This window comes from Pleurodeles waltl, chromosome 2_1, assembly GCF_031143425.1.
Source record: "Pleurodeles waltl isolate 20211129_DDA chromosome 2_1, aPleWal1.hap1.20221129, whole genome shotgun sequence".
In the NCBI taxonomy this organism is placed as follows: domain Eukaryota; kingdom Metazoa; phylum Chordata; class Amphibia; order Caudata; family Salamandridae; genus Pleurodeles; species Pleurodeles waltl.
In genome coordinates, this window is record NC_090438.1 from 618,684,605 (window position 1) to 618,709,239 (window position 24,635).

Genomic DNA, 24,635 nt, shown 5'->3' on the forward strand with positions numbered 1-24,635 from the left:
AACCAACTTTCAACTATTAACATCAATTATCAACGATAATTAATAAGATTAGTAATTAATTGGAGTCTGTAATTGACGCACCATGACCTTGTTGTCTTGAATAACCACACCTTTATGTAAAAGTTAGAATATTTATTTCCCTATATTAACAATGCTAATGTCTATTAACAATGCTAATGTCACATAAATTAATCTCAAAATTAAATGATAAACATACAGAAATAACAAAGGCCTGCCAAAGCATCTAAAGATACGCAATCTAATCAAGGCTTGAGCTGCTACACTTTCTGTTATTACAGTGCAAATTAATAGCAAGAATAACTGAGAAAACAATATTGAATACATTTAGTTTCAGCAAAGAAAACACCTAAAATGTTATTTCATATAGCGAACTTCATTAGTGAGCTCACTTACTAACATCAGATTAGAATAAGCATGTTGGGCTTCATGCAAAACAATTTAGTCAACACAAATTTGGAAAACATTTAACTATGGCTCTATCAAAATATTGCGGTTGGTACCTAGAAACAAAAGCAAATAGACATAGCAAACATCATTACAATTAGTATACCAATCCTCAGTATGGATCAGCAAGCAGTGTCAGTCTTCTTCCTCAGGACATCAGTCTGGTCAGCAGGGCTTCAGGATCAAAGGTCAGAAAAGGCAGTGTCTTTTAAGCATTAAAGTTTAGCACATCTCTTCTCAAGATGAAAAATGGGAAAGAAATGAGCTTGGGCAAAAGGCAAATACACAATGGCAAACGGCAAATGCAAAAGTGCTAAATGCTGTCTTCTTCTCAGTGCAGTCCCGCTGGTAGATTTCCTAAAACTACTTCCCAAGTCCCTATTCGTCAAGGAATCACATGTTCACACTTTGTCCAACAAAACTAAAACTTCAAATCTACATTTCTACTAGTACATGTTTCACATGTCGATGATTGGCTTCTCTTATACTGTTCTCATCCATCCGGCTCATCAAGTAACAATATTGTTGCAGCTTTTACTCCAGTCAGTATGGTCATTGTTCTTCTCCTGAGAAAGTCAATCTTACACATGTTACAATTACACTGTTGCATTCCGCAGGAGCATCTTCTAGCAAACAGTTTTCATGAGAAAGACTTTTAACTACAAGCACATTAGGTCAGCACTGTGGAAAATCACAATTTAATTCTCTAAGAAATTTTATTAAATGCAGAAAAAAAGTAGCTTGACATGAGGCCATGCAACTAGGCCAAGACCTCCACCAAGCTAAGGCTTTGGATAAAAATGTTACCACACTTGTGTGGCTGGGTCTAGTGCCAGCACCAGAACAAATAAAACCAAGGTCAAGGTGGTTCCCTTTGTGAGGACCCCCACTGATGTTAGTTTCTGTTTTTTTAAACTCTTTTTTTTTTTTTATTAAAGAATCACTCAAACAACAGTAGTACATCAGAATAATGCGTGAGATAATGTTTCCCCATGTGACACATATAATCATTGTGGGTTAGTAATTTACACCTCAGCACATAGTGCAGTCTGTCTCCCCTCTCCTGAGAGACAACTCAACAGTCACAATGCACACTGGTACAATCTCAGAAAGGTCACCTCCCTTTCCAAAAGGTGTTCCATCCCCCCTTAGAATCATGGGCAGCCCCTACTGGCATGCACATGTTCTGCTCTTTGGCACCAGTTTAAATCTTGTTCCCAGTCTGTCACCTGCTGCAGAACGGTGAAACCCCAGACCCTTGCCACATTACGCTTCAGCACTGCTCCTGCCAGTACTAACCAAATTCTTTGATACCTGGGCCATTGTACCTCCTCAACTGTATTTAACAGAATCCCTTTTGCTTCCAATGGGACCTCCGGCCCAGAGACCCTGATCATGACTCCTATGACCTTTTCCTAGTATTGTCTGATGTTGGGACAGCTCCATAGGATATGGAAGAAGGTCCCCTCCTGTTCACAGCCTCTAAGACACAACTGGGGATGGAGCTCTTTCTGTACGGTACAGTAGTGTGCAAGAGTAGTGTGTTCTATGTAGAATCTTTAGTTGAACCAGCCCAAGCTGGGTGCGTATTGCCACTTCCCTGGGACTCTGTATCACTTCACTCCACTCCTCATCTTCAAGCGAGCCTATAATCCCACTCCCATGTTGCCCTCAAGATCACCAGTGGGTCTGGTGAGTTGCCTATTAATTGTCTGTATATAAGGGAGATTGCTCTCTCCTGCATAGGTTCTACCAACAACTTGTCCCTCAGTGGGGTCGCTGGATGTAATTGTTCCCCCACTACAATGTGGCATTGCAGCATGTGCCCTAATTGCAAATAGCAGAATTTCTCAGCCACTGATGTCAAATTCTTCCTGCAGGTCTTCAAATGTTATATAGGCCTGGCCCTTCCAGATATCACCCAATAGCTCATTTCCAATGAAGGTCCATCTCCTAAAGCCCTGTAAACAGCGCACTTCCCTCATCAGATCACTATCCCACAGTGGGGTGAGTTTTGTGAATCTACCTTCCCAACTGAGTAATCGGGTGGCCTCCCTCCATACCCTCACTAGCGTTTGGGTGTGTGAATGCAGGGCCCACGCCAACTGTTTTTGATACAGGGTAGCCAAGTACTTCCCAGGACCCATTGCTATCCTGTTGACTCTGTAAGCCGGTTCTGCTCTGTCTGCACATACAGTCATTGACCGTCACCAGTTGGGTGGCCCAATAGTATTGCATTATATTTGGGACTGCAATTCCGCCCTCATATGTCCGTTTGTAGCTTGAGTAAGGTAATGCACAAGGTGCCCCCATCCCAAAGTAGCTGATGTATTTGTGATTCATTCATAAAAGTAAACCAGGAGGATCCTATATGGTATATTTTGTAATATATAAAGCAATGTCGTAAGGGTGGTCATTTTAAAAAGTATTGCTCGCCCCATTATGGTCAGCGGGAATGTCCGCCAGTGTGGGGTATCCCAGCAAAGACTCCAACTGTGGAAGCAGATTCCTGTCTAGAAACACACCGGGATCTCTGGTAATACAAATGCCCAAGTATTTCAAGCCTTGAGTCACCAGCAGTGCACTGCACTGATGAGGTAGCTGCAGCGTATACCCCATCAATGGTAAGACCAGCGACTTCTCTCCAATTGATACGGTGCCCTGAATACTCTCTGAAGATACCAAAAATATGGAGGATCCAGTCTATCGAAAGCTCAGGTTCAGTCACATATAACAGCACATCATCCACATACAGGGATTTTCTTTTGTCCCATTCCTGGCCTACAGGAATGCCCCATATAAGTGGGTCCTGCCGAACCCAGATAGCCAAGGGCTTAAGAGCCAATGCAAAAATCATGGGGTATAGCAGGCATCCCTGTCTTGTGCTCTTCTGCAAAGCAAAATACTGCAACATGGTGCTGTTGACATGTACTAGGGCCAGCAAGTCTTTGCACAAACGTTTGACCCATCAGAGAAACTGAGGGCCAAAGCCAAACCTGGTTAGTAAAGCAAATAGGACCATTCCACACTGTTGAACATCATTTTGGCATCCAGTGATAATAGCACTGCTTCCCTATATCTTGGATCCTTAGTTGTATGTAAGATGCCATAGAGGCAAAGAATGTTTAGTCTTGTCACCCTCTGCGGCATGAATCCTGACTGGTCCAGGTGTACTATCTTGGAAATGACTGCTCTTAACCTAGTAACCAAAGCCTTTGCCAGGTCCTTTGCTTCAAAGTTAAGTAATAAGATAGGCCTCTATGAGCCACAGTCTTCTGGCCCTGCTTAAGGATGAGTACAACTGTTGTCATTCGTTGATCCTCGAGAGGGCCCCCTATCATGTTAGCTTGATCAGTTCCTGTCGCAGGCACTATACCCAGCCACACAGGTGGGGCAGTAATTTTATTGGGAGAAGTGGGGAAACGCTGGGTGGTAAGAATATTGTGATTTCCTGATTCTGGGCGAACATGACACAAAAATGCAAGAAAAATATGTGTTTTAAGTCACATTTTGAGGCTCACAGGGCATTGTGGGTGAAACAACCTTTTGGGATCCACAAAAGGCACACCACCCTGTACTCCCCTGGGTGTGTAGATTATGAAAATATCTAGAGTTGGTATATTTCCCTAGAGACAATGTACACCCTGACAGAGAAAGAAAGAAAAGACAAATATTACTTCACAACCATCTATTCCTCAAGTACACATACTGGTTGGATTTGCCACCAGGGTCAGTGAAGGTTCAAAATGTAAAATGTTATTAACAAGAGATTTCAAAAAAATGAAATGCACTGTTAATAATTGAAAGGTCAAAAAACTGAGCCAATGACTCGCAGCTAGTGAGCTGAGAAGCTGTGACAAGATACCAACTGCTTTATAAGCCATTCACACACCTTTTACCCTGACACACAAGACCATTCACACTGCCAGCTGTGGGCCCAGCACATTAGAACACTCACATTAACAGACAATGTAGAGACCATGTACACCCTGGCAAGGAAAGACAAAATTACAAATATTATTTCACAACCATCTATTTCTCAAGTACACACATACACTGGTTGGATTTGGAACGAGGGTTAGTGAATATTTAGAATGTAAAATTTTATTAACAAGAGATTTCATAAAAATGAAATGTACTGTTAATATTTGAAAAATCAAAAACTGAACAAATGAGACTCAGCTCGTAAGCTGTAAAGCCCCGTCAAGGCACCAACCGCTTTGGAGGTAATTCCCACACCTTTCATATGTGACACATACAATACCATTCACACTGCCAGCCGCAGGCCCAGCACATTACAGTGCTCACATCCACAGACAATGCCATCCAAGGGCCCATCACTTTCATACGCCCACATGCCTGACACACCAATCACACCAGCTGATGGAGTGTGTCAACTAGCATTTGGCTAGCAGTATCTGTAATGACCAGCAGCAAGTCACTACTCACACGCCGCCAGTCAAATGCCAGTTCATACACACTGCCAGCCAAGCACCAGTCCATGCACTCCACCCGCCAAGCACCAGTCCATGCACACCTCCCACCAAGCACTGGTCCAGTCACACAAACCATCACATTTACAAACCAATTAGAAGTAGATGAAAAACTATCCCTACAAACACAACAGTTACACATCACACTAATGCCAACAGTTAAATCTGAACAAAATAAAACAATACAGACTAGTCAGTTTACTTTGAAGCTCATGGTTGCTCCCAATAACTCTGTTGTGGTACAATTTAAAACATGTGGACACACATAGCCCAGGTTTAGAAAGACAATTGGTGCAGTACATATGACTTTCCTTCCATAGACCTCTGCGGATACAGGCTATACTCCTACTGGGAAAGTCTTTTTTGGGCATGGGAGGAATGTGATCGGTAAAGTGGCGATCTTTCAATCTAGCCATATCCTATACCACTCCAACTCTAGGAACTGTTGCCTGTTCCACTACAACAAGGCTGTCTATCACAAAGTGCTGAAACTGAACAAATGTCATCTTTGACTCTGGAGATCAATCCTTGAATACAACAAAAGTATTGAAGGTTGATAAATGGAATAAATGGTAAATGGATAGCTGACTTCTTAAACCAAATGTAAGCCTTATGAACAGCAGTGTAAGGTTCCAAACTCTGATCTACTCTATCGTCACCACCGATGTCCCTATTGTAGTCTAAAATGCACACAGGCTTGCATACTTCAGCAATCTGACCCAAACAGTAACTGGTGAAGTACTTTCATCATGGATGGTTTTCAGCATCTAAACAGCTCTCCTGTCTGAAAATTTCACAGATAGACTTTCATCACTATGCAAGACACTTCACTGTCCCCTCTAAAGCTTTTACAAACTAGCTGTTTTGGGTAACCTTAAGGGTTAAAGCAGATTGTGCCACAAGTAACAACGTCCACTTTGAACAATTCCCTGAACAATTGCACACTAGTGTAGAACTTATCAACATCTAAATGGTGACCTTTGTTAAAAAGTCCTCTACCAAGTTTCCACACAATTTTCTCACTAACTCCAACAGTGGACAGACAAATGGAGGGGGGGCGGGGTCAATATTGGAATCCCTACCAGTGTACACACTGAAATCGTAGACATATCAAGTACTACTCTGACAGCATATGCATCCTAATTGCATTACATACCCTCTTGCTGGGAATGTGCTGTCTAAAAACTAAACGGCCCTTGAACAGGACCAAAGATTCATCCACAGCTATTTCTTTCCCTGGACCACAGATCTCTGAAAATCGATCTACAAAGTGATCATGGACTGGCCAAATCTTAAAAAGACATGTCACAATCAGTGTGATCTCATGGCAAAGCTGAAGCATTATCAACAAAATGCAGCATTCAAAGAAGAAGTAAATACCAATCACGACTCATGGTTGCAGGAAATATAGCCAAGATCAATATTAAGTCAGAGATGGCTTCCTTATGAAGCCCATCAAAAAAGTTAATCAATCAGGGATTTGTAGAGCGTGGCTATTCACCCGTGAGGGTCTCAAGGCACTGGGGGAGGTGGGAGAGGGGTGCTGAGGATCAGTCGAAGAGCCAGGTCTTGAGGTCCTTCCTGAACTGTGACTGGATGGGGGATTGCCTGGAGTGGATGGGGAAGGTGTTCCAGGTCTTGGTGGCGATGTGGGTGAAGGATCTTCCGGCTGTGGTTTTCCGGATGCGGGGGACTTTAGCGAGGTCATGGTCGATGGAGCGAAGTTGTCTGGCGGGAGTGTGGAAGGAGAGTCAACAATTTCTTCAACTCATCCAGATTTGTGGGAGTCCACCGGCTACCTCTAGAGTGGGGCTTAAGTCTGGCACTGTTTCTCAAATACTGTTCAGAATACAGTTTAGTCTGGTTAATCTCATCCTAAAATACATTGTCCATAAACAACTGAAAGAAAGTTATAGGCAAAATGTTTTCAGTATTGACTCTACACCCTGTGACACCACTAAAGATAGGCAACACTGGCTGCACCATTTCTGGGGCAAGCCAGAGCTCATCTCTTCCAATGGGAAGCCTTTCAGCCCCAGGCTGCAATCCAGATGCCTCTTGCTGCACTATCGGCACATCAGTGTCCTCCTCTAAAAGAGGCACTTCCTCCACACTAAGAGTGGCTTCATCATCAGATGATTCCGCTCGGATTGAAAATTTACTGCCAGAATCTTGCACTTCCTCCTCTGCCTTAGATGCAGAGTCAGTCTCATAATCATGCTCAGGGGAAGATTCCAACAACCTGCTGAGTGGTAATCCTGCAGCTAGTCATAATCCTTAACAAATAAAAATAACTTGACAAATGAGAGGCAGATCGGCCAAAAAAAAAAAAAAATCCAAACTAGCCAATGGTCGAGGGGGGAACACACAGATGGGTAATGTCCCCAGAGGATCGACTCTTTATTTAGGTATCACTGCCAAAGATTTGCCTAAAAGCAAGACCTCTGGTGTCTAGTGAGTTTCAGCTCTTAACCTCTTCCCCCTCCCTCACCCACAAGCGCAGGCAGGCCAGCAGAAAAAAATCGCCATTCTAACCCTGGGGGGCTGATACATGGACAAATTGTAACTACCACCAGAGAAGCGACCCTTGCTCAAGGGGCTACTTCTCAAACAAAACAACATTACTGATGTCTAGTGATATTGTGATTCTGGATTCCTGGTCCACGATCTCCGCCACAACCATTTTCATGGAGCAGGAATCCAAGAAAAACAGACATATGGGAAAAGGTAAAACGCTTCCTTTCCCGGGAGGAGCATGTTCCAGCCATGGGTTCATCTCCCAAATGCACTGGAAGCCAAATTGCTTCCAGCGCATCTTTGGCAGCTCCTGATGATGTCAGTGCGCTTGACATCAGATGCCAAAGAGGGAGTCTGGTGGCAGCGGAAGTTCTCCCGCTGCCATCCCTGGTTGGGGAGCCAAATGGCCAGCCCATGAGGGAGCGCAAGCTCTTCCCAATAGGTAGATGCAAGGACAGCACAGTCCCATCTTCCGCACACACCCACTGTGGTGGAGAATGGAACCATACCGTCCTCGGCACACAAGAGGTTAAACTAAGAATTAGCATACTGATGCAAGGCTTTTCTGTTCGGTTTGGTGTCCACATCACAAAAATATGACACAAACACAACCTGTCTATTATAGACTGCTGGTTTAAATACTGTAACATGATGGAAGGATTACATAACTAGATTACAGTCTATATATGTAGCACCAGCATGCAGAGCAAGAAGCAGGGTGAAAACAGATAAAGGTTTAACCTAATTACTTAGTCACTTTCCAACTACTGCTCATTGCTGAACTGAACTAAATGCCATTATTATGGTGATTTGTCGTGAATCTATATTTTTTTAATTTGAAACTATACTTATTAGTTATCACCTTATTTGTATTGCTTCTTTTCCCTTGCTGTCTTGAATATTTTTATCTTCACAATGTCAATGTTTCAGCCACTGTGGTTTTAGGTCCCACATCAGCCAAGTCATTTTGATTTTAATAAAATACACCCATTGGCCTGTTGTGTCATTCACATTCTGCTTCCGACCACTACAGAACACAGCATGGGGTAGTGGGCCAGCCTACGTCAGCCACTAGTTAACTTCAGTTTGAGTGACTGCTTTTTGCTCTTTCACAAGAAGCACATTCACATACAAGCTAGTGCCCTTCAGCTCCAATGTTTTTGTTTTTACTTTGTAATTACTTTAAGTTTGCCTTTGTGTTTGGAGACTGATTTAATGGCAGGACAATTCTGGTGGGTACATTCCAACCTGATAAGATCCCATTTCCAGCTAATGCTGTTGTAAATTCTTGTTGGAGTGTTTTGCTTTTCTGACTGCTGGTATTTCACAGCATAACAGATTGAGTCCATTTGAAACTGTTTTTGCAACTGTTCTCTATTAAGATATCCTCTTTTTACTTTTTCTGTCTTTCTTTATTTTACTACTGTCTTTACTTCATTCTTACTTTCCTTCTTTCTCTCCCCTTCTTCCTTTTTCATTGCTTCTCCTTTCATTATCTCTTTCCTTCCTTCTTTCTTTTCATCATTCCTCCTTTATTTCCTTCTTTCATTCCTTCTTTTTCCTTCCCTGTCTTTCTTTTGTTCTTTTCTTTTGTTCTTTCTTTCCTAACTTCTTTCTTACCTTTTTTCTCATCTGCCATCTTTCTGTCATTCTTTTTTTGCTTGCTTTTTCTAGCTTTCTGTTTTGCTTTTCTTCTTTCTGGCCACTTTCCTCCTTCCTTCTGCTCCTGTTCCTTCTTTCTTCCTTCTGGTAACTTTCCTTCTTTCTTTCCTTCCTTCCTTCCTTCCTTCCTCTTTCTCAGAGGCAGGAGGCTTGCATCCAATGCCAGGCTGATTGACTACAGTTACTTATAGGGGTTTCAGTCAGACTTCATCCTTTAGTCTGTGGTTCGAGTCATTCACATTTTCTTCCACCCATTCAGGCATACATTAAAGGGCAATGCATCAGCCCATTTCAGGGAAGCCCTCTGAATTACATCTTTGGCATGGTATAATGGAGTGGTGAGACCCGAGACCAGTTTTGCAAATTGATCTGAAAAACTTTCAAAGGAGTTAGAGTAAGAGGTTTGGGACTTTGAAAATGTTATCAGCTGGGGGGAAATAATGATTCGAAAGCCTTGTGGAGCCTTTGATAGGGTAAGACCTTTAGCATAAAAACCTCAGGTTCCAATTGAAGCCTTGTTTTTTTTTATCCACACAAAGATTGAGCAAATAACCAGTGAAAACAGGGCATCTGGAAAAATTTATCAAAACAAGAAGTGAGCTGTACAGACTCTGGCTACACATTGTCATCCTTTTCCTTCCAATAGTTGAATATTTACAAAAGAGACAACAAAGGACTTGGTTTTAAACAATCCACTGAAACAATGTAATTCACTTTATTTGCCCTTCACTAGACATAGTTATGTATAGGGTCTATTCACCTTGCCTTCATCCCACGTCCTGTCTGTGATGTGTGTATCCTCTGTGGACTCTAGCCAAAATAGCTTTTACTTCAACCATTGTAAATGTATACTTGTATGTGGTACAAAAATGTTTTTATTTATTGCAGTGCACCACAGATGAATTATTCGAAGAATGTTGAAAACAAATGTGAACTCATGTGTATAGTTGCTTTTTATGGCTTGGCTTGACAGCATAACGGAACCCAGACAGTTATGTAAGCATGACTAGAGAGAGGCTTTGATTCCGCCCACACGTTGTGAGCCAGGAGTTCATGTTTTGATTGGGCAGACGTTGTGTGCTTCACACATAAATAGTGCTTTCCCCCTAAGCAGCTGTGATAATTTTGTTTATTTATCCAACTGCCTGTGCTTTAACTTTATGGGCTCACACGTCACTGGATTGCTCTTAAAGTGTCTTAGATGATTGGATAATTTGTTATAGTTCTCTGGTAGCAGCACAGCTGGGAGGAGAGCAGTCATTAACCTAGATGGATTTGGTAGGTCTTACTCGACCGTGCAACTCTCACCTTACCTTACCATTTAACTACACCAAGATATTATGCTACAGCTCCTGCTTCCATACAAATACATATTTATTCCCTTGCTAGTTACTTGTAATGCTTCACACTGCCCTACAACATTACAGTAAAGCCAGGACCATTGACACTGCCAATGATTGTTTTAATTCTCTTTTTTAGGTTTCCCTGTTACTGGAACTAAGGTTGGTCCACTTTATGATTTGATTGTAAAGTCCACTCTTCCTGAGGATGTGAATCATAATACTATGATGGAGAAGACACGTTTTCTTGTGGTAAGTTGTAAAATGACATTCGTCCTCTTTTTAATGCCATTTTTCCTTTTATACGCACTTATTGCTGAGGAATATTGTTAGCACTTAATGAACCTGTTACATTTAAATTCACTCAGACAAAAGCTAATTTTTAATTGAGGCTGTTAGGGTCAGGGTTGAGCTGATGCAAAGTACACAAGATCCAGAAAACAAATTGATAATTCCACTCTGACCATTTAGGAGCAGAGAAAGAGCTAATTACCCTGTTCATTATGTATTTGAATGCGTTGCAAGAGTGAAACACTTCTCTGTAGGAGATCTTAGAAGGCCAGACTCGATGATTTCATAATTACAGAAGCTGCTATGCAAAAAATAGTTAGAATAATCTTTTTTTTAACTAACGTCAAACAGTTTAAATCCCCTTACAATGCTAACTGAGGGGAGAAATCGGCATTAGAGTATTACAGGGTTCCATCTCGTCCCCTATGTTTTAATGTATTCACTTCAGCAGGTTGGATCACATTATTATATGTATGTAGATGACAGTCTATCAAAGAAATTATCAGCGCCTGGCTTTTCTGGTACCTCTGTTTAAAGCAGATGTTCCCGTCGTATCCAGCTCTGATTTCCATCACATCAAGACTCTAAGGACAATGTTACTTTTAATCTGCCTGGCTCTTCACATATCAATAGTTTCAGACCAACCTAGTAGACACCTGCCATGCAAACGCTTCAAACTGGGCAAAAGTGATTGATCCACCAAGGCAAAGCTTTACCTATGAAGTGAGCAACTTAGCCATAACTACAGAAGAGCTATTTCCGAAGTGTGTGGACAAATGTGATTTATGCTGTTACTTTGTTCTATGATCAATGAAAAGTACTTTCTTCCTTCATCAGACTCTTCCAGGCTGCCAGAAGCATTGCTACTTCATCAACAACTGTAGTTGGAAAGGCGACGTTTTGATGGGAATACTTGTTAGCAAAATTGCGTTCACACACCCACAGCACGTTTCACCGGTTTTGGAGGTTCTGCGACACCAACATGCATACAACAACCTGATCAGCAGCTGTGTCACCGATTGTGTTGCAGACTCAAGTAAGTTATTTTCTGCATGTCATTTCAGGAATGTTTTTCCTATTCGGTAAATACTTTAGAAAAAGCTATAATGTTATTTCAGTATTCACAGTTTCTACTATTGTAATAGATAATTTGACTGCCTTTAGTGTATATGTGAATTTAACTATCATACCAATTATATTGTGAAATTATCAGCAGTGTGTCGGGTATCACAACTAGTGGTTCATATGTAGACACCGATCTTGCGCTGCACACATTCAGCCAGATGTACAAAGCTACAGAATACTGATTTGCAAATTGTGATGAATTCCAAATTGCAGTTTGGGAATCTGTATTCGTTATGTATCATAGGGCCACATTCTTGATTTGAGATTTGGTATGATTTGCATTTGCAATATACTTATTCTCAAATTCCGAATTGGTCAATTGTGAATGCATTCACAAATTGTGAGTCATTTCTGTGTACTGTATGATGACCTCACAATGAGGAAAAACTGAAACCCGTGCTCTGTGGGGCCTGGGAAACAGAGGAAGGCAGACAGTGTTTAAGGGACAACTTTAAAAGTGATTTGTTCCATCAATCTCAAAATACTGACACTACGTCAAGAGAAGAGGCAGGAAATATTGTTGGAATAATAAAATAAGAAAATCAAATTCAGTGAAAAGTAGTACTCACTGAAAAGTGTGTGGCCCATATTGATGAGCTTTTTGGGAAAAGCTCCTTGCGGTGCCAGACTCTAAAAAGAACAAAAAATTGAAAAAATATTCCGGACAAAACACGTTCTGTAGGAGTAACTCAGAGTACCATAGAGGAGATTTTTAAAAATGGTATGATTTGACATCAAGAACATGTGGCACAGGTTGAGGACCCTCAACTCAGCCATCAAATCTCGAGGAGTTAATGGAGCTCACCTTCCAGCCTGAGAGCATTGTGGGATCAACTGATATGATACGTCAACACCACCCTCTCACGGTAAGTTTAAGAATAATAATCTTTACACTTAAAATGTAAAATTAAAAACACATGCAAAAGTGACTGCAGAGTAATTTTTGATGTCCTTACTGTTGCATTGTGGGAGATGTAGTGCACACATTTAAATATACATATAAACATGCATTGTGACTTTAGTCAGTATATGTGCATAGTAAATGTTGAAAAAACACTTTAGAAGTTTATATAATTATGATGTTATATTTGATTTTCTTTTAAAAATACCATTATTTCTTTATGTATCAGCACAGTTACTTTTATATAACACAGACGTGCCATCACACAGAAGGCTAGTCGGAAGCAGAGGCACCTCAGAAAACTCAATCTCACAATGGGGAAGGCAATAAGCTACCACCTACCACGTCACCACCTGTGCATTCCAAAGCAGACCAACTCTCTACAGAGTTTCCTGAAGAGTCTGTGGAACAGTTTAGAGTCATCTATGTTGCCAGTACAATGCCAACTAAATAAAAGTATGAAAGGTGTCAGTAAATCATTAACAAAAATATCAGTTCTAAAAAAAATAGTTTAGATAAACTCAATAATGCAGATGAGGGAGGTCTAAGAACACTTTTTGAGAAGTTTGATTACTTAAGAGGCAGTTACAAACTTACGTTCTGTTATGCAACAGGAAAGTGTCACACATAGGTGTAGACATCCTCAATATATATGTCACGAAGTGATGAGTTGATTAGATCTGTTAATAGTCCTGCCCAAGCCACTCCCACTTTATCAAGGTGCAGGGTTAACAAGAAAGTTGAAGTGTGGCACTGTAGTGGTGATGTTGCACGTGGCCTTGAGCAGGTAACGAGTGCATTTGGCAACATTCAAACAACACAGATAGTTGCTGCTATTGAATTAGGTGGTGGGAAAGTAAAGAGACGTCAAGTCTTATTGCCTCTCTGTCACGGAAGGGTTCATTGTACAGCTCACTAGTGGTCAAGCTGCAAGTGGAGACGTCCCTCCACCTACCAATATTGCAGGGGAATGTTGGCAGAGGAAGAGGAAAGCATTAGAAAACTTTCCTCAGAATTGAAAATCTTTGTTTGCCCATTTTAAAAAATGTTAATGTGATCAATGTCAAGTATGTTAACACATTGATGCAATATTTGCAAGAAAAAACAACTAGACTTATTAAAAGCCTTGAATAAAGGTTATATATTTGTTCTGTAACAGCAGTAACACTGTTGCCTTGTTCTTTCTACAAACTATTTTATCGACTTTCCTTAAACATAGGGAGTACTATCTGCACGCTGTGCACTGACGCAGCTCTTGAAGCTTCTTGGGCTAGATAGGACAGTGGATTTAGATCTTCAGTAGCAGAATCCGAATCGGTATCAACAGTGGGCTGCCCCTTTCTAGTAGCTACATTATGCAGCATATCGCAGTTGCAATTATTTACAGCATGCCTCCGGGCAGTATTGCTGCTCCCCACCCCTTTTATGAAGGCTGCAAAATATTCCGCTCAGAAGTCCAAACGTTCACTCTACTACAGTGTGTGTTCATTTGTATGCTGTGCTGTAGTGTCTCTGGCTTTATATGCTTGGGTTTAAACATGGAGTTAAAATCCGGGGCTGCTTGCCCTCTGTTCCTGCTCTCTTGTGTAGGCATTTTTCCTCAAATGATGATACCTGGTGTAATCACATAACTTTCTGCAACTTCGTATCACAAGAGTAACTCAAGATTACCTAAATTACTCCAGCAAAATAACACTTTCACCCAAGCCTACAGAACACCTGCATGTCACAGAATTGTTATGTAGGTCCCATGAATAGGCCCTTACGTTTGCCAGAAATTCTATTTATACTGACAGTTTTGCAATGACATGGTGGACCTGCCACCATGATCTTTTTTCCCCTGAAGCCATTCCAATCATACAGGTTTAAGCTGTTTCAGGTGATTAATGGAGATAAATTAAAATTCAGCAGGTCATTTGCCAAGGATACTTGGGAAACGGTTTGGCTGATAGACCATCATGCTTAAAATTTGCCCCACCTGTCTGTTTGAATAGGGTGTCATAGAACTTGTTTTTGTGGAGCAGCCTTCACTATTTAATATTGCAGTGGTTAAATGTAAAGCAGCGTATCTCTAGTCACAAAATAAGAACATGTAAGAGAAACGTTCTATTGATCTAAGTTTTTATATTTTTTTATAAAATATTACCTCAAGGCACGTGTCTATTTCCAAAGAGCATGATGGGATCAGGAAACGCCCTACAAAATGTCTGGTCTCCTACCTGCATAGTGCCGTTAACAAACTTAGGCAAATGTGCTTTCCAGTGCACATAGTAGGCTACAAACTCAGTGTAGGGGAAGGCATCATCTCGCCTCTGTGTCTGATATCCGGTCTTGCCCTGTGGTCACATCTACAAGTTTTTTTCCGAAAAAGAGAGCCTTGTCCCCTTCGTTTATAATTTGTGAAACTCATTCACCTCAACTAGAGTTGATCCTGATGAACTGTTGGCAGCTCTCATGCCAGCATCATGATAACTTTGTCTACCCCATATATTAACATGCCTTTTGGAAAACCTTACCAGTCTACTTTGGGGACATTAGTCATCACCAAGCTGATGCGTTTTCTGAAATGTCTTCATTTATTTCCATGTGTTGGATGAGAGGCTACTTTATAGAAATAAAAGCAATGATAGCAAATGTGGTATGGGGCCCAACTAGAGACTGGATTGGGCTGAACAAATAGCAGACTACAACTAAAGGGAGAGTATTTGGAGCACCAAGTCATGAAATGTATTATCTAAAGTCACCGCTAGATGGCGGGGCCAGGGGATTGATTAAAAAACCGACACCTTATACGATCAGACAGAAGATGGACTGGGCAGTAGAGCAGGTGTTACAGCAATGGCCGGGAAAAGAAAAGAAGGTGAGGTTGATGAGGGGTAGGCACTGTTGGCAGAGAATGTTGCAAAAATCATACACACAAGTGGCACGTCACGTGACCACTGTTGAGGCTATATTATCAAATAATCTAAAAATAAAGAACCTGCGCAGGATTGGGTGGTGGTGTCATCAGGAACATAAGAGACGTGCCCCACCATGGATTAGATTGTCAGAAAATCAAATAGCCTAATCATTTAAATAAGCCTTCATGAGGCAAGGTACAAGTTTCAAACCATGAAAGGTTATTAAATAAAGTTAATTACAGAAGGCAAAATACGGTTCTTATCAAAATTATTCAAAATCCACATTGAATTATATAAGGAATTGGCATGAGGCTGAAGTAAATTGCAGAAATCCGTAATGCAGTATGGGGGTCTCACTTCGGGTCTCCCAAAAACGAAATGTACATCTTTTTAAGTCTAGAGAATGGCATAAATCAGTGCGAGTCTGCTGTCGTGGACTCAGAAAAGCAACACTAGCTTACCACTACATTAAGCCTTATTGTATAGGAAAATGCACAGTGAAAATTATTCAGATAGCTTGAGGTGGGCAAAATGTTACATAGGCTCAGCAATTCACAATACAGAATAAAATGCATCAATACCTAACACCATCACCTAAACGAATAATAATTAGTCCCATTTTGTCCTAATGTCATTGGATATGACAGTACAAATCTAGTTGCATTTAATTTAAGATAGAATTATTAGCTGAATAGGCCCACTGGTGTCTGCTAAGAAAAACGGAAGAAAGAGCAACATTTAAGGGGAAAACCTCCTTTGGCGCATGCAAAGAATGGTATTTCCATTCCTAGAGAGTAAGAAGGGTTACAGCGCCCATTACATTAAATAACGTTTCAGTGCACATTTTTCTGCATGTGGAGTCAGTAAGAAAATGAAAAACTGGTCATGTTTGAAACACCACACGGACTCTGGGCCTAGTTTGACCACACTGCAAAAACAAAGTTTGGTAAAGCTGAACAAATTTGTTTTGATTGCAAACCATTCATTGCACTAAATAGTCTTTATTAATTTTAAATCTGCTTTAACTTTACCGATTTGGAATCTGAATGTGGAAAAAATCGCACTGGCAGCAGAGTAATGTTCCCAGAGGTAGAAATGAGTACACTAGGAGACCTTCACGAGAGGCTTCATACTTCTAACACATTAAAACCAAATATAGGCGGTCATTCTGACCCTGGCGGTTGAAAATCGCAACGGGTGCCACTGCACCCGTCGCACACCAGCAACCCACGCCGGCTCCATTCGGAGCCCGCATCATCGTTGCTGGGGCTTTCCCGCTGGGCGGGCGGGCGGCCTTTTGGCGGTCACCCGCCCGCCCAGCGGGAAAGTCAGAATGACCGCTGCGGTCATTTGACCGCGGTGCGGTCTTCTGGCGGTCTCCGCCGCCCACTGCCCGCCGGGGTCGGAATGACCCCCATAGTCTTGCTTACCTTGAGTACATTGCTCTGGGGTGTAGCAAGGATATTATTGTTTCCGGGTGGGAATGTTCCTAGGGTGCACCAAAGACTGCATACAATGGGCAACATATGAGTAGATGTTAGAAAGACAATACAGAGATTATACTTTGTAGAAGCTTAAAAATAAAAGGGAGGAAGACCACGATAGAGCGATTATTGACACCAGTATATCAAGTGTTTGGCGTATCCATAAGCAATATCCTGAAGTGCTACAATCCTTTTGCACACCTACTTGAAATGCATACAGATGTCATAAGATGTAAACAATGTCCCACAAAAGTCAGAGATGTATGGCTGAGGAAGCTGGCCTAATGCATATGTTCAAGAGAAGAACAAACCTAAATGATTACTGGGAGATGTGTTTTTTCTGAGGTTGGGAGGGTGACAATGTTATTAGCGTTACTTCCTAGGAATCAGGAATGTAGACTGGAAGCTAGTTTGTGGATCTGATGTTACTTCTAGCCAAACCGGCTATAGCCATGTTATGCAAAGTGTACTCCGCCTTGAAGTTGGCGAGATGGGAAAGGGAATTGATTAAATAGAGTGAAGCACAAAATATAGCCATTGTGGTAGGAGCCAGCAATGGAAACTTATTGGCCTGGGCAGTAAACTGGGGCCTTATGATGCAAACCCTGCTGCCTAAGAATGATGAGAGACCACCATGAGAATGGAGTTAGGCAAAGTTGCATGTAGCTTAGTTGGCAATGGACTAGAACTCTGTGTCACAAAACTACATTTGAGGAACTTCCTTAGTGAGGTGTACTGACCACCCATCTCTGTTTTCCTCTCCCAGCCCCACTTCAATATGAACATTGCTTTAAAATAGATGGGCCCTCCTGGGTGAGCTCTACCATCCCTGAGCATGTGAATATTAGAGCATCTTGATGTCATGTGCAATAGAATCCTCGTAGCTCTGGGCGGACTCTAAAAAGGAGTACGCAATGTGCAGGGAGGTGTTATGGTGTGTTTTAACAGAAAGTATGATGTAATGCGCTGTGTGTTAGTGTATGCTGATGAATAAAATAATTTTGATTGCAGCTCCTGTGTGGCTTAACTCATCGGCAGGCTCCAGGATGGGGGAGGATGCTACAACGGGTGACAAGTAGGGCATATGTGACAGTGAAGGCAGGACTGCTCTCCCTCAGAGCTTGCAACGATAGAGCAAATTGCTTGTGCGTACCATGTGTACCCAGAATTGATAGAGTGGTCTGTGATTGGCACATGTGGAGTCAAAGCCGTGCTCCAGCCGGGCACAGACCCTGGAGAGAAAGAAGGCTCTGCAAAGGAATACATTCAAAATGCCCACCAAACTGCAGGGGAGGTGGTCAACGAAGACACTCTGCTGTGCATCAAATACGAAACAATTATTCAGATGCAAGAAATAATGATCACATCACAAAGATACGGAAAACAGAAAACATACTCACTGTCATGGGCTATGAAAGCACATGGCGGCGTGCACTCCAATCATTACCTCAGCTGTCTGAAGAGCACCTGCTCTCAAAGGCAGCAGAAGGGAGCTTTGTGGGCTGCGTGGATCGAAACATTCAGTGACTTCATAGATGCACTAGAGGAAGTGATAAAGAAAATCTCACAGACTGGTGCACAGTTGAACACAAAGGTTAAAAAATAAATTACAGACCAAGTTCAATCCAATGCCAAAGGGTGACTATGAGAGGTATATCTTCAACCAAGTGTGACAACAGGTTGGTGAAACAATGGATGAGTTTGTTGAAAGACTTGATCCACTTATTAAACATTGCAAGTTCTGCAACTTCACTGACGAAGAAGCCATGTGCTCAGAATCATTGATGGCTGCTTTTCAGATTCATTTAGAAGGTGCATTCTAAGAGAAACAGACAATCTAGAAAAATGCTGATGGTTGCGAAGGCAGAAGAATGAGCAGATTGACAAGCTACTGACATGGAAGCAGAAACAGCAAACCATGAATCGGCACTGACTGTGAAAAGCAAGCACAAACATAAACGAGACACACATGTTGACATCTTCAAAGAAAACACACTGTTTCTGATTTGGATTTTCATTTACCCATTAAAGTAAATGTCCAGCTGTAGGATTGGTTTGCAAAGGTTGTGGAAAAGAGAACCACTTCATAACTATGTGTTTAGCCAAAGAAAACTCAAGTGTGTCACAACAGCAAGAGAAAATGGCCATGAGAATGTTCCAGAAGCATTCATGGCACATCCATAAAACCGAAAAGCAACATCAGCTATGATAAGTAAAAACAGGCAAAATCAATATTCATCAGGCTCATCATACAAAGGTTCTTCAACATCACTATCAAGTACCAGTAAAGAAGATGAATGTGCAATGATAATATCCAACAAGACGCGGCATGCACATGTGGGGTTGGCTACCTGTAAAGAACATCATAATTTAAAGAAAGTTCACCGAACAGATCAAGAAACATAATTTGGACACTGTCCCAAAATCAAGTTGAAAGTGTGATCATCCAATAACTTTCATCTTAGACAGTGGTATGTCGATTAACATAATGCCAGTAGAAAAGTTTTACAATGTCTATCAGGCTTGAAGGTGTATACTTGGGCTGCTTTGGAGCCATTTCACAGCCAAGGGTCGCTCTTAGAGACAATGTGACACAAAAAGACAGTGCGAGCCACCGATCATGTTCTGCAAGGGACTTTAAGTGCATGTTTACTCAGTTTTTCTATTGTTGTTGACATGGGATTGATATCCCTCACACAACAACTTCTGTGTTCAGTCAGAGATTATTAGCTGATGCCCATCATTCTTCCTTGGCCTGGGAAAACTCAAGAAAATGGAAGTGCAGCTTCATACCAGTAAAGACATTTGCCATGTTGCTTAGCGACACCACAGAGTTGCCTTCCATCTACAAGAAGCTGTGGAAAAAGAGTTTGGAGCCCTATTAAAACATGACATCATTGAACGCTCCACAGGCCCCACACCATGGGTTTCACCCATAGTAGTAGTACCACAAAAGGGGTGTAGCATTGCATTGTGTATTTGCATTGATATGCGCTAGGCAAGCAAAGCCATTGACAGGGACAGAAATCCTTCTCCACGCACAACATACATGATCATGCAATTGAATGGAGCTAAAGTATGTTCCTGTCTCGACCTGACTAAAGGATAACATCAACTCAAGTTAGAGGAGAACTGCAGGTACATTAGTACCTTTTCAACTTACGTTGGTTTGTTCCGATACATGAGAGTGAGTTTTGGGGTATCTTTGGCTGCTGAAATATTTCAGGATGTTTTTAACCAAGTGATCCAACCTGCTACGCATGCTTTCAATTACAGTGATGATATAATGTTTTTTGGGAGAACACTAAAAGAACATGACAAAGTCCTTTCCCAAGTCTGACAGCTATTCTCTGATGCAGATCCCACTCTGAATGACGCAAATTGTGAATTTAAAAAAAACAAACTAAAATGTTTCAGGCAATTATTCTTTAATGGGGGATGACTCCAGATTTAGAAAGAGTGCAACCACTATCATCCACCTGTCCCCCACCGCCAAAGTTGTCACCATTCTGCAGTCCTTTTTAGACATGGCCAGTTATTGGTCAAGATACATCCGGAATATTGCTACAGTGAGTGACCCATTGAGAGACTTGGCAAAGTGAAATGTACCATTCCAGTGGTCTCCAGAATGTGACCAGAGTTTCAAAGACATTAGACATGCGGTTGAGTAAGCAATGTAAATGGCCTACTTTGACCCAAGTTACATACTGAAATATGGGGTTGATGATAGGCAGGTAGGGCTAGGGGCAATCCTTGCTCAACACAATGGACATCCAGATGCCTCGAAACACATTGTGGCCTATGCCAGTTGAAGCCTGTCTGATGCAGAACATGCTTACTCTCAGCCGGAGAAGGAGATTCTGGCTGCGGTGTTTTGCAAAAATGTTCATGTCTTTCTCTACAGAAAACGATTCACTGTCAAAATGGACCACCAGGCGTTACTTACAATTTTTCAAAATCCGAAGCCTATAATGCCCCATCACTTTGAGAGTTGGGGGTGACAACTACAAGAATATGACTGAGATTGTACAAAAACTGTCTAAGGATCAAAACCCAGCAGATTACTTTTCACGAATGCCGCTGCATCATGACAGTTTGACAGCCCAGACAGCTGAAGCATATCTCAACTTTGTGAACTCCAGCACACCATGGGCTCTATCTGCATTAGTGACAGCAATGATTGGTTCCACAGACAAAGACATGAACATAATCAAGGAACTGATTACCACGCAATCACTGAGGGGAAGGTCCCGGCCCCTTGCCTATGACGTTGGATTCCAAAAATTCAGAAATGTACAGGATGAGTTAGCAACCACCCAAAAAGGTCTGATGATACTAGGTTTGAGAATTGTCATATATGGCAGGCTCAGACAGCAGGTCATTGAGCTGGCCCATGAATAACACTGTGGTGTTGTCAGTCACTGCTTGCAGCTGGGAAAAGTACAGTGCCAGGTGCGAGGGGAACAAAACAAAAAATATAAAAACATTTTAAAAACTTACCTTAGGCGCACCACCACACTGCAGGCACAGGCTTCCAATCTGCCCTGTAGCCACTCCTAACACTGCTCAGAGCAGCGTTATAATTGTCTGGAGCACCCTAGCTTGGCTGTCCAAGACTGAGTGGGAGCCTGGGCCTGCTTTCTCCAGCCCGGCAACACAGTGCCGAGTTGGAGAGAGCACTGTGCGCATGTGTGTTTGGCTGGCCCTTGACGGCCAGCCAAACATACATGCGCACTGAGGGGAGTGCTCTGTGTACTTCACTCCATATCAGTCATCCCCCCATGGCGCCGCCCCTTAAAAAAAAAAGATAATAAACACTGTTTATTATTGTTTTATTTTTAAAGATTTGCAGCTGCTGGCGGAGGAGCCGCCCATAGGTGTTGTACCCACAAAAAGAGCACTAATACATCGAGTGTGGTTCCCTCGGCTCGATGACAGTTTAGAAAGAGCTAATAGCACGCCTAATTTGCAATGGTTTGCTCCCCAAAGCGATACAACACCCAATGACGATGTCTGGTCTTCCTGCCCATGCCTGGGAAAGAGTTGCAGTTGACTTTTTTGGGACTTTAGGAAATGGATACCATCTAATAGTAGCCATAGATGAATATTCATATTTACCTTTTGTAGAAGACCTATCATTAACAACCCATGACAAGTCATAGAATGGCTTGGTGACATCTTTGCAACATGGGACATCCCCAAAATCTTGAAATTTAATAGTGGCCCGCCCTTTAACAACAAGGAGTTCAAAGAATTTCTCGTCTGACTCAATGTCAAACACCAAGAGTGTCCCCCTCTGGCCCCAAACCAATGGCGTAGTCAAACAATTTATGGGCACCCTCAAGAGTGTCATTAATCGAGTGTCCATGGAAGGAATGGATTTGAACCAAGCCATGTGTCGGGCCCGAGGGACTATCGATCAACTCCTCACCCCACAACTGGTGAGAGCCTTGCCACCTTGCTATTTGGGAGAGCCATCAGAACAAGACTACCTCAATGGACCCCAGATCTACCAGTGAATACTGGCAAGATTCAAGACACTGACTCAGCTCAGTAAAAGAAAATTGAAAACCTACACAGATCAGCGTCCCCATGCCCAGGAGATAGTTTTTGACAATGGAGACTGGATATTGGTTAAGCAGAAATGCAGATGAAAAATGGAGACTCCTTTTGCTACTGATCCCTTACAGGTTGTGGCGTGCAAATGACATTTGGTGACCGCACATCGTTCTGTACACATCACATTTCAAACACCTACTGCAATGCATGTTGAGTCCTGAAACTGTACAGGAAGCAAACCAGCCAGCAGGTCCGACTCAAGAGCATGAGCATATGGTGCCATCACCTGATCAGGGTGAACCTCAATCATCTCTAGTCACCTGATCCAGCAGACAAGTGAGAGCGCCTCGCCAACTAATCGAGGAATGTAATTTTGGTGATGTCTGCCACCTTTTTATTTAACAAAGCATCTTGATGTTATGCGCACTAGAATCCCTGTGATTCTGGGCAAACTCTGAAAAGGAAGTACATAGTATATGGGGAGGTGTTAAGGTGTGGTTATTGAAAAGTATGATGCAATGCACAGTGTGTTAGAGTATGCTGAGAAATAAAGTAATGTTTGATCACAGCTCCCGTGAGGCTCAACTCATCTGCATGTTCCAGGGATGGGGAAGACGCCACAAATATAGCCCTATGTATGTGTAAAATCAGCAGAAGGATATGGATTGTGGGTGGATCAAACGTAGAACATATAATCTTGAATTTGATTGAGCTACTGTGCATTGGCAAAGAATTGAAGTAGGAAGATCATTTAGACCGCTTATGGTCCAAGTTGTTTAGGTTAATTGTATGTGCAATTATCCTGGGGGAAAAAATTGATTCAATATAAATTAGTGAATAGGCTTTTTAAAAATAAATTACAAAATATTAAACTGTCTGCCACATACCGTAGAAAAAAGAAAAAAACAGACAACAAATTGAATGGCTGTTGCTTTGATGATATATTTGTCTCCAAAATTGTAAATGTTTTGATGTACAGTGGATGTGGCATGTACCCATGTGAAACAAGGCCAGAGAACAGCCCAAAATCACAGAAACTGGAAGAATCTTCATAGTCCCTTCATGCAGCATCACTGGCAATGTTTAGACCCAAGTGATGGAGATCATGCACAAAATCAAGACATCCAATCTATTTGAAGGATTTTGGCAGAAACGTGGTTCAAAGAATTTCTAGAATATCTTCTGTTCTGCAAAATCCAAAACCTAAGGCGTGCCTCTGGACTTTTTTTTTTTTTTTTTAAACTAATGGCCAGTCTCACACATCCTGTGCCAAGTAGGATATCGAAGGGTGAATGTGTCCATAACTGCAACAGATTTTAGAACTGGAGGTTCACTACAGGACAAGCTGGGTTCCCTGCAGATAAGTGTGGTTGATGTGCAGGTCATGGCAGATGGCAGGCAAGGTGGGACTGGCCTATAGGCTGGGCCATTGGAATTATGCGATTGTGCGGCCGTGTCATTTTTCAGAAAATTAAGATTCTGCCGCATTTGCGGCATACTCCATCATCTGCTGCATAATCTGCTAATATTTAAAAAAATGTTTCAAAGTCAAATGATTAAAAGTCTCTAAACACTTTGGCACCTGTTGCAGCACAGTTGAAGGTCCTTTGCAAAGATTGACTAGTCCTCTTTCTGTTCCTTAATATGTTTGGGTGTTACACTGGTATTAATGAGGTGCAGCCTTTGCCCATAAAGTGTAAAAATGACAAAATGAATGAACTAATCGTATCAGAAAATATGCCACATTATGTCACATATTTTGCCTTTTGTTGATGCTTAATTTAGTTAACCCTGCCCAACAATTAGGCCTTCCCCTGCCTCATAATTCCAGTGGCCCTGCCTACAGAGCAAGTGGGCATTGCCCAATGGGGTTGTCTGACAGGTCAGTGATGATGTAA

The 24,635-nt window shown here is 41.9% G+C and overlaps 1 protein-coding gene across 1 annotated transcript in view; it reads left to right on the forward strand.

Moving 5' to 3' along the window:
• Positions 1-24,635, forward strand: part of LOC138259058 (mediator of RNA polymerase II transcription subunit 1-like) — a 582,859-nt gene that overhangs the window by 456,124 nt on the left and 102,100 nt on the right. Inside the window, exons 13-14 of the mRNA XM_069206503.1 lie at positions 10,617-10,729; positions 11,606-11,804. Of these exons, the coding sequence (XP_069062604.1) occupies positions 10,617-10,729; positions 11,606-11,804 (312 nt within the window). The remainder of the gene's footprint in view (positions 1-10,616; positions 10,730-11,605; positions 11,805-24,635) is intronic.